General features: G+C 50.7%; 1 protein-coding gene across 3 annotated transcripts in view; it reads left to right on the top strand.

The window, feature by feature from the left end:
• LOC125622207 (fer-1-like protein 4) overlaps positions 1–10,625 on the top strand; it is a 109,457-nt gene extending 98,832 nt beyond the window's left edge. Inside the window, exons 42-45 of one of the 3 annotated variants that reach the window (XM_048819994.2) lie at positions 12–253; positions 3,925–4,205; positions 6,096–6,196; positions 8,750–10,625. In XM_048819994.2, coding sequence (XP_048675951.2) covers positions 12–253; positions 3,925–4,205; positions 6,096–6,196; positions 8,750–8,930 — 805 coding nt within the window. In that variant the 3' untranslated portion in view covers positions 8,931–10,625. Of the gene's footprint in view, positions 1–11; positions 254–3,924; positions 4,206–6,095; positions 6,197–8,749 lie in introns of those variants that run through there. The other 2 variants (XM_075118861.1, XM_075118863.1) reach the window with 2 other exon arrangements.
• Positions 10,626–11,148: the final 523 nt, after the last annotated feature.

Consider the following 11,148-nt stretch of genomic DNA (forward strand, 5'->3'; position numbering starts at 1 on the left):
TTCTTCTGCAGCTGGATCAAAGGTCTGGACCATGAGAAACAAGAAACAGACGTTCACTTTAACTCCCTGACTGGGGAAGGCAACTTCAACTGGAGGTTTGTGTTCCACTTCAACTACCTCCCAACTGAGAAGGAGATCTCCTATAAGAAGAAGGACTCCATCTTCTCCCTGGAGGAATCTGAGTTCAGGGAGCCAGCTGTCCTGGTCCTTCAGGTCTGGGATTATGACAGGATTTCAGCGAATGACTTTCTAGGTACAGTATCCTCCTGCTGAGAGAAGGGGCTGTTTCTCTGTGCCTCGCCTTCTGCGCCTGCCCAGACCGCCTGCCCTGAGCTTTGCAGGAAATGGCTCCCAGTCAAGATGAGCTGGGGCTGCAGGGAGCTCATTTACCCTCTTTTGCGTTTGCAGGCTCCCTCCTGGCCCACTGGTAGAACTTCTGTTTACAGCACCAGGGTCCTACCAGATTCCAGTTGACTCCTGGCATTGGGATTAAACTCTCTCATTCAGACCAGTTATTCATCTTCTGACCCATCTCTGCACTGTGCAGTACTGTTCCCCCTAACCGTGGAACAGGGGGCGAGTGAGCAGCTTCTTCCAAAGCTGACCCCACTGGGGCTCTGCATAGTGATCTTCACCTTCTCTCTGGCAGGAAGGTGCCACCTTCTCTCTGGCACCTTCCTGCTGCCTCTGAGCTACCCCTGTCCAGGGACTTGGAGCCCTCATGCGGCTTTTGAAATACTGTTGTGTCCAAGGGTCAGCCTGAACCAGGGCCTTTGATTGAAGGGGGAAGCCTTCAGCTAGAGGTGGTGGCTGGTGATGCTGATGGCACTTAGATGGCACCACTTAGATGCATCCGATGAAGTGAGCTGTATGTCACGAAAGCTCATGCTCAAATAAATTGGTTAGTCTCTAAGGTGCCACAAGTACTCCTTTTCTTTTTAGATGGCATGGTGGCAGGTGCCTTAGAAATACCAGGGACAGACTGCTGACAAGTCTTCTCTCCTTTCAGGATGTTTCTTTCATTCTCAGACTGCGCAGCAAATGCTCCCCACTTCCATTATGCTTAAGTTATCCAAACTTTGAACCTCGGCACTAAACACTAGGCCCTCTGAGGGGAACATAAGCATATGGATGTGCTATACTGCAAGCATAATAATACAGAAGGTTGGCAATTTTCTGCTGAAACAGTTTTGTTTGAAAATGCCAATTCATTGAACCTGAAGCGTTTCTTGGATGCATCTCAGATTTAGCCATTTTCAGTGTGTTCTCTGGGAAAGCTGCCACCTTACCAGGCTGCAAATGAGCCCAGAGTTCATGGGGCCACAGCTCTGAGACAGCCCCACCGTATAGGCTGCCCTGTGCTCAGGAGACCCCAGTCTTCCAGAGTCTAGGACTCCAGGGCACACAGCCAAGCAGGGCTTCCAGGCTCCTGCTGTGGAGCCAGGAGCCTGAAAGCCCTGGGAGCCCTGGCTCAGCTCTTGGTTCCACAGCCGGGAGCCTGGAAGGGCTGAGAACTCCCTCTTCCAGGCTTCCTGCTGCAGAGCCAGGAGCCCACAGCCAGGGTGTCTTGTCCCCATGGTGAGGATGCCTCAGAGCTGCAGGCCCTGAGAGCCTCTGGTGCTGCTGGGTGAAACTGACATAGAGGTTCTGATCACAGCAGCAGTGAAACTGACAAGAATGGCATTTGCAATATTGCTGTAGCAGGGGTGGTCCCAGGATATCAGAGAGACAAGCTTGTCTCTTTCACCAGCTGAAGTTGGTCCAATAAAAGATATTACCTCCCCCACCATGTCTCTTCAAGAATGTCAGTTTTATTCAGCTGCTGTCAGAGTCCCAGAAGCTGGTTGTGTGTGGGAAACAGCATGCGTCAATGTTTCCGAAATAATTTTTATTCAGGATTTCTGGTTTTCAGGAAATTTCAAAAAATTTAGATTCGTTATGATTTGGAACAAAACCAAATTTCTAAAAATGAAATTTCCTGTGAGCTGGAGATCCTGCATTTCGTCCAGCTCTAGGCAACACCTTTAACCACGACAAAAGCTCCTTTTATTCATTAACCCATTGCCAATCAATTCAGAAGGCTTCATTGGCATGGAAAGGCATATAAAGCAAACCTGCTCAGCAGTAAAAAGAACGAGAAGTACTTGTGGCACCACAAGTTTATTTGGGCATAAGCTTTCAAAAAGCTTTCATGAAAGCTTACGCCCAAATAAATTGGTTAGTCTCTAAGGTGCCACAAGAACTCCTCCTTCTTTTTGCTGATACAGACTAACATGGCTACCCCTCTGAAACCTGCTCAGCTGTGCCATCTACTGATGGCAAGAAGAGAACATTAGACCCAGAACATCTGGTATTTCTGGGACATGAGCTGCTTACATTTGTGACAAAGACACAAAATGAGGGAAAGAGAACAGGAGGGAGCTGGCGATGGTGCTGGCATCCTGGCTGTAGCCTAAACAAAGCGTTCTCCCACCACAGTGTCAAGATTTTATCATTCTGTACTGAACATGAGGGACAAGCTGGGGCATGAGAAGAAGGTAGATTTAGACCTAGAGGTACTGATGAGAGGCACAGCGTGGCACAGCTCAGGTGTGACTCTGTATAAGAGACAGTGTGGTCAAATGGCTAGGCTGGAAGAGTGGGACTCAGGAGATCATAGAATCATAGAATATAAGGGTTGGAAGGGACCCCAGAAGGTCATCTAGTCCAACCCCCTGCTCGAAGCAGGACCAATTCCCAGTTAAATCATCCGAGCCAGGGCTTTGTCAAGCCTGACCTTAAAAACCTCTAAGGAAGGAGATTCTACCACCTCCCTAGGTAACGCATTCCAGTGTTTCACCACCCTCTTAGTGAAAAAGTTTTTCCTAATATCCAATCTAAACCTCCCCCACTGCAACTTGAGACCATTACTCCTCGTTCTGTCATCTGCTACCATTGAGAACAGTCTAGAGCCATCCTCTTTGGAACCCCCTTTCAGGTAGTTGAAAGCAGCTATCAAATCCCCCCTCATTCTTCTCTTCTGCAGGCTAAACAATCCCAGCTCCCTCAGCCTCTCCTCATAACTCATGTGTTCCAGACCCCTAATCATTTTTGTTGCCCTTCGCTGGACTCTCTCCAATTTATCCACATCCTTCTTGAAGTGTGGGGCCCAAAACTGGACACAGTACTCCAGATGAGGCCTCACCAATGTCGAATAGAGGGGAACGATCACGTCCCTCGATCTGCTCGCTATGCCCCTACTTATACATCCCAAAATGCCATTGGCCTTCTTGGCAACAAGGGCACACTGCTGACTCATATCCAGCTTCTCGTCCACTGTCACCCCTAGGTCCTTTTCCGCAGAACTCCTGCCTAGCCATTTGGTCCCTAGTCTGTAGCTGTGCATTGGGTTCTTCCGTCCTAAGTGCAGGACTCTGCACTTATCCTTATTGAACCTCATCAGATTTCTTTTGGCCCAATCCTCCAATTTGTCTAGGTCCTTCTGTATCCTATCCCTCCCCTCCAGCGTATCTACCACTCCTCCCAGTTTAGTATCATCCGCAAATTTGCTGAGAGTGCAATCCACACCATCCTCCAGATCATTTATGAAGATATTGAACAAAACCGGCCCCAGGACCGCCTGGGGCCGATCTGGTTTCTGTTTCTGTTCCAGGTTGTGCCACCAACTCAGCATGTGAGGCAAGTCACTTCCTCTCCCTCCGACCCTCAGTTTCCCCATCCCTAAAGTGAGGATAACACTGTTGATGGACCTTTGCTTTGAGAGCTACAAACAGAAATCACTGCCTCTGGTGGGAGTGTTACTGATTCTCTGGGGACTGGGATGGGTGCAGGCCAAGCAGCATGTTGATGCTGGCCCTAATGTGTTACTTGCATTGACACAAATGATCCACCCCTGAGGTTCTCACTTCCTGCCTGTCTTTGAAGGGTCCATTGAACTGAAGCTGAACGACATGGTGCGGGGAGCCAAGAGTTCTGAGCAGTGCACCATTAAGATGGCCAAGGAAAAGGCCACCCCCCGCTTCTCCATCTTCCGGAACAAGCGGATGAGGGGCTGGTGGCCCTTCATCAAACTGAAAGACCAGGAAGATGAGGAGCGAGAGGAGCGAGAGGCCAAGGAGAAGAAGAAGAAGAAGAAGAAGAGGAGGTCGATGAAGCCAGAAGACATTGAGTTTGCAGACCCCAGTGGGAACAAGTACCTCCTGACGGTAAGGAGCAGGAGAGAGGGGCAGAGCCCCTGTGCTGTGAGGCAGTGCTCAGTACCTGCCTGCTTGAGTTGTGGGGAGTGTGAGGCCTGCAGCTGGCATGGACTGGGCCATGGCTAACTGCAAAAGCTTTGTAGTGGGCGTGGGGCTGCATGCCCCAGGACTGGTGGGCATGGCAGAGAGCCTCGTAGCTCAGTGCTCTCAGCCTCCAGCTCAGCACTGTTCACAGCTTGTTTGCTTAGCTGAGCAGTCTGCTGGGGGCAGCAGGGTCTATGGGAGGTTTTTCCTGCCGTGCAGATGAGAGGAGGAGGGCTGGAGTGAAGGCATTGTCATTGGTGGGGGTGCAGCTGCTTCTCTGAGTCCCCTTTTCCTGGGCACAGGGCAGCCTCCTCCCCGGGCTGGTTCCAGCTTCCTGCCTGGGTTAGCAAGAAGTCAGGCCTGGTTCCCCAGTGAGCTCCAGCTGCCTGGATCTCACAGACGTTTCACCCTTCCCTGCCTGGTCTGTGATTCCTGTCAACAAGCACAGGAGAGGGCATGGGGTTGGCTGCCCCAGGGTCCCCCTGGGACTCAGACAGAGCCTAACACTGGCAGTTAGTGAATCAGCCATAGCGGTGAGATGTGATCATAGAATCCTAGAATATCAGGGTTGGGAGGGACCTCAGGAGGTCATCTAGTCCAACCCCCTGCTCATAGCAGGACCAACCCCAACTAAATCATCCCAGCCAGGGCTTTGTCAAGCCTGATCCTGGACTTGGCAAACATTTCCCCCGAAGGCCCTGAGCAGTCTCCTGTGGTTTGACTGAGGACGCTTCCCCCAAGGGCAGGAATATTTGGTAGCCGGGGATGTGGGGCTAGGAGCTGAAATGGCCCCTGACCTTGGCAATGACTAGTTGGAGTTTCCCAGCAAGGGAGAGGGTAGCCAGGAGGTCCTGGGACTCTGAGGGGCCATGGACAGGGCATGTGAAAATCAGCAGGTTTGGGGAGAGGTGCAGCCAGGATCTCAGCAGGGGGAGGGGGAGGGGGCTGCAGCCTGGCATGCTGCTGATATGCCTGCACCAGGTTCCCCCGCCCGCTGCATAAACCAGCCAGGTGCCAGGAGCTGAGGAAGCATGCCAGCAATGCGCCTGTGTTCACAACTCCACGCAGCAGCACCTAGAGCTGTCCCGGTGGGACCCGGCTGCGCGGTGGAGTGCAGGCTGGGTTCAGTGTGCCAGGAGGAAGTTCGTGTTCACTCCCGGTGGGCTGCTGGACAACGGCTCTGGCTTCTCTCACTGGGCAAGTGGAAGAAGGAGGCCTTTTGTGCCTGATCTCTGGAGAGGGCAGTCATTATGCCGAGCACTTGTCTCGAGTGGTCATTCACCGGTCCTATGGAGTCTATGCTCAGGAGGATATGTCTAAAGCACCAGGAACGGCACTGTGACAGGGGGTATCAACCCGCACTGGGCAAACGGGGCGGCACTGCTCGACACGCCGACCCCCCATGACAGGCCCAGTGCACAGAGCCCTGCGCTGGGCAGCTCCTGCCCTAGGAGATGAGCCTCAAGGAGGTGGCTCCATGGGCAGGGCAGCCTGCCAGGGCTCTGGTGTCTGGATGCTTCCTTGACTTGCTCCTGGTAGTGCTGGCGAGAAGTGAGTATTGGGAGTGTTGTGAGAGGCTCCAGAGGGCACTCCGTGCAGGAGAGTGGGACACAGAGGCCACAAAGGCCCCGAGGGGCAGATTTTCAAAGGTATTTAGGTGCCTATAGACACAGATTTTCAAAGTGCCTGAGCAGGTTTGGTGCCTGACTCCCACTGAGCGACTGTTGAAAACCTGGCCCTGCAACTCTAGACAAGACAGTATCAGCCTGGCTCGTCCTGAAGACGTGAGTGTGTCTCAAGTGTATTTCTCTGCAGGGTAAAGTGGAAGCTGAGTTCCAGCTATTGACTGCGGAGGAGGCCGAGAAGAGCCCTGTTGGTCTGGGCCGAAAAGAGCCTGAACCCCTGGAGAAGCCCAAGTGAGTATCAATCATAGAATCACAGGAGTGGAGGGAACCTCGAGAGGTCGTCTAGTCCAGTCTCTTGCACTCGTGGCAGGACTAAGTATTATCTAGGCCAATCCTGCCAGGTGTTTGTCTAACCTGCTCGTAAACAGCTCCAATGATGGAGATTCCACAACCTTCCTGGGCAATTTATTTCAGTGCTTAACCACCCTGGAAGTTTTTCCTAATGTCCAACCCAAACAACCCTTGCTGCAATTTAAGCCCATTGCTTCTTGTCCTGTCCTTAGAGGTTAAGAAGAACAATTTTTCTCCCTCCTCCTTGTAACAACCATTTATGTAAAGGAAAACTGTTATCATGTGTCCCCTCGGTTGTCTCATCTCCAGACTACACAAATCCAATTCTTTCAAACTCCCTTCATAGGGCATGTTCCCTAGACCTTTAATCATTTTTGTTGCTCTCCTCTGGACTTTCTCCAATTTGTTCCCATCTTTCCTAAAATGTGGTGCCCAGAACTGGACACAATACTCCAGTTGAGGCCTAATCAGTGTGAAGTAGAGCAGAAGAATTACTTCTCATGTCTTGCTTACAACACTCCTGCTAATACATCCCAGAATGAGGTTTGCTTTTTTTGCAACAGTCCTACACTGTTGATTTATATTTAGCTTGTGATCCACTATGATCCCCAGATCCCTTTCTGCAGTACTCCTTCCTAGGCAGTCATTTTCCATTTTGTATGTGTACAATTGACTGTTCCTTCTTAAGTAGAGTACTTTGCATTTGTTCTTATTGAATTTCATCCTATTCAGACTATTTCTCCAGTCTGTCCAGATCATTTTGAATTTTAATCCTATCCTCCAAAGCCCTTGCAACCTCTCCCAGCTTGGTATTGTCTGCAAACTTTATAAGTGTACTCTCTATGCCATTATCTAAATCATTGATGAAGATATTGAACAGAACCAGACCCAGAACTGATCCCTGCAGGACCCCACTCATTATGCCCTTTCAGCATGACTGTGAACCACTGATAACTGCTTTCTGCTAACAGTTTTCCAACCAGTTTTGCACCCACCTTATAGTAGCTCCATTTAGGTTGTATTTCCCTAATTTGTTTATGAGAAGGTCATGTGAGATAGTATCAAAAGCTTTACTAAGGTCAAGATATACCACATCTACCGATTCCCTCCATCCACAAGGCTTGTTAGCTTTTCAAAGAAAGCTATCAGGTTGGTTTGACCTGACTGGTTCTTGACAATTCCATGCTTTTACTTATCACCTTATCTTCTAGGTGTTCGCTAATTGATTGCTTAATTATTTGCTCCTTTATCTTTTTGGGTACAGAAGTTCAGCTGACTGGTCTGTAATTTCCCCGGGTTATCCTTATTCCCCTTTTTATAGATGGGCACTATATTTGCCCTCTTCCAGCCCTCTGGAATCTCTCCCGTCTACCATGACTTTTTGAAGAGAATTCCTCATGGCTCAGAAATCTCCTCAGTCAGCTCCTTGAGTATTCTAGGATGGATTTCAGCAGGCCCTGCCAACTTGTGCCATGTGCATGTGCCAGGCAGAGAGGCACTGGAATTTCAGGCTGGGGTTTGATACCATGCCTGCTCTCAGCTTGGGTCTGCCTGCGGCTGCACACAGGCACTGAGGGAAAAGGGAGGAGCTTTCAGACTTAATGGAACCAAGATCAGAATCCAGGGACTGTTGGGGACTCCGGGGCTCAGGCTGTAGACGGTGAAGCCAACTCCACTGAGGGTGTGGGCTGAGTCCCTGGGGCGGAGCCATCCTGGCTGAGGCTGCAGGTGGAGTCCCTGGAGCACAGCTGTTCTGAGATATTTACTGAAACAAGCGATAGGGCTTGTGTATCACTGTAGTTGCACCTGCACTAGGAGGGTACACTGATGTAACTACATTGGTTTTAGTGAGCTAGTTAAATTGGTGCAAAAATGGAGACCAGCCTTACTAACGAGGCCTTAGTTAGCTGCTCTGGTGGCTCAGCTGCCAGTGCAGTCATCCTGCAGGCCCTGCCGGTGTGTGCTCTGCATCCATCAGAAGATGAAAAGGGGGTGGGGGGGGAATGAAAAGTCCCTCCCTCCCCCCGGGAGAGCCTATTTGTCATCTGCAGCGTGGGTGCCGTGCAGGGTCCAGGCTCCAGAGAAAATAATACAAAAATAAGAATACCGATAACAATAAGTAAATACAAAGATTTTGTGGTCTGTTCAGAAGTGCCTGGCAGTCTGGATTTAGCCCACAGTCTGCCTATTAACTACCCCGGTCTAATGTCTGTGCAAGAATCCTACGAAGCCCCCAGATTGTGCTGGCAGTGAAGTGGATGCAGGGAATGGGGTCCTGTTTTGAAAGAATACATTGTAGGCACAGGCATCAATTTGAGTTTGGGGGCTCAGGGATACAGGCTGATCTGCACTGATCTGATACCTGGTTATTCGCAGCCCATGAGTAGCAGCAGCTAATGGTACGTTGTAGATTTCCAGGGCACTGAATTGGACTGGGTGGAGCTTTGCTTTGCTTTGTCTGAGCTCAATGGCCTTTTCCATTCTCTGTTCTAGCCGTCCAAAAACATCCTTCAACTGGTTTGTGAATCCCATGAAAACCTTCATCTTTTTCATCTGGAAGCGGTACAAGAAGTACATCATTGCTTTGGTCATTATTGCTGTGGTGACTATCTTCCTGGTCCTTTTACTCTACACAATGCCTGGGTACATCAGCCAGAAGATCATCAACGGATAAGTGCGGTCAGAGACTGGTCTCCCCAGAGGACCATGGCTGTTGCTCCAGAAATTGACATTTTATACCAAATATTTTAAGGACAGGTTGCCAGTGGCTGAAGGTGCTGGGACTCTTTGTAAATGCTGCATCGGGAGGAAGAGGAGTGGAGAAGCTGCCCTTTCTGGGTAGTTGTATTTCACACTTAGAACTTGTGATACACTGTGATTATAGCACTGTGGAGCAGAGCGATAATGATTTGGGTAAAATGTTTGGTTTTCATTCGTGGGGAGGAATCTGTCCCAGCTGGGGTTGGCTGTGGGGAGATTTGCAACGAATATCAGCTCTGTATCTCTCTCCCTTGCGCTAAGCAGAGGAGCCTCTCTTACAGGAGTGGGAGGAGCTGTGCTGCTTTCTCTGCATGGCGTCAGTGTAATAATGCGGAGTAGGGTGACCAGATGTCCCGATTTTATAGGGACAGTCCTGATTTTGGGAGCTTTTTCTGTTACCCCCCCACCCCCATCCCGATTTTTGACACTTGCTGTCTGGTCACCCTAACGCAGAGGCTTTTCACCCAGAGAACTTGGCGCACTTTACAACGTGGGGGAACATTCCTGTCCCCTTTGTACAGATCAGAGAGTCAGGGCATGTCTGCGCTATGGAGACTATGTTGCGGAAGGGGTTTTTCCATTGCCATAGGACCGACAGCTGTGCTGACGCTGGGCATTAGGTTAGAGCTGTGTCAGTCAGGAGGTGTCTGACTGATGTCAGCCTGGCGGTCAAGCGTAGACCAGGCCTCAGTGGCAGAGCTGGGACCAGCAGAGTGACAAGTAGAGAAACTAGAGAGGAGCCGCAGCAGGCCAGCAAAGTGAGCAGGGGAAAAGAATGAAGGAGCCAAACTGTTCATGACCCTCACCACGACTTGGGTAGGGGTGAGGGACAGGCAAAGTCTGAGTCCACTTGTGAGCTGGGGTTTCCCAGCCAAGCGTGCACCCCAGCCCGCCCTCCACACTGCTGTTAAACACGCTTCTTTGCATTTAGTAAGGCTGGACTTGAAGCTCTTTTTAACCCTTGTGTTAGACTTTTACTCCCTCTGGAATAGAAACCCCCAAAGGATCTGACCCATTACCTGGTGCTTCTCATCCACTCAGCATTTGCTAGGGTTTCCCAGCTGGCTTTCAGAGGCCTGGTCTGTACCCAAACTTAGCTCAGCCTAGCTACCTGGCTCAGGGCTATGAAAAATGTCACTTCCTGGGCGCTATTTGGGTTGCCCTAACCCCCACTGTAGATGCAAGAATTCTCCCATTGACCCTGCTGCCGCCTCGCGACGGGGCGGGTTGACTAACAAACCCGCCTTGCGTTGCTGTAGTAAGTGTCTACACTGCAGTGCAGCTGGCCGTTTGTAGTGTAGACATACCTGGAGAGTGTAACGGCGACTTGTTTGTCTGGTTCAGACTCCATCCCAGGGCTTCCTTCTCTCTCATGCTAACTGATCTGGGGGATTAACAGTCACTCCTGTATTGCTGTGTTTTGCACCAGCTTTGTAGATATTTATATGGATGGTATTTATATGAACAATGCAAAGTGGCACCGGACTGAGGTAAATCAAACGTCGAGAAATATCCTCAGACCAGCTTCCACCTCTGCTGCATTCTTTGTGCTCTGGGCACTGATTTTACTGATACAAGTCAGTAGGGATAAAATTTTATCATGGTAAAATTAAGCAAAATTCATTGAATGGTCATGGTAAAAATGTACAAAATCAGGGTCTGGTTGGAGGAGGGGTGGGCTGAAGCTGAAGCCCGAGGGTAGCGGGGGCTGACAGCCTGAGTTCCCCTGCCCTGGGGCTGACACTGAAACACCAAGCCCTGCCACCCAGGGCTGGCGCTGACAGCCAGAGCCGTGTCACCAGGGGGCTGACAGCCTGAGACCCCCACCCCGTGGGGGCTGACAGCCTGAGACCCCCACCCCGTGGGGGCTGACAGCCTGAGACCCCCACCCCGTGGGGGCTGAAACCAGAGCCCGGCTGCCCCGGGGGGGGAGGGGTGAAGCCAGAGCCCGGCTGCTCGAGCCGGCACAGCTGAAGGTGAAGTCCCAGAAGTCTTTTAAAGTCATGGAATCTGCGACCTCCATGACAAAATTGTGTCCTTACCATTCTGCGATGATCGGTTGTAAAGTGATAGAAAAGCAGAGGTGGGCTAGACAAACCCACCAGATGTATAATAACAACACAAATGGACAG

Source organism: Caretta caretta, chromosome 13 (genome assembly GCF_965140235.1).
Source record: "Caretta caretta isolate rCarCar2 chromosome 13, rCarCar1.hap1, whole genome shotgun sequence".
Taxonomy (NCBI): Eukaryota; Metazoa; Chordata; order Testudines; family Cheloniidae; genus Caretta; species Caretta caretta.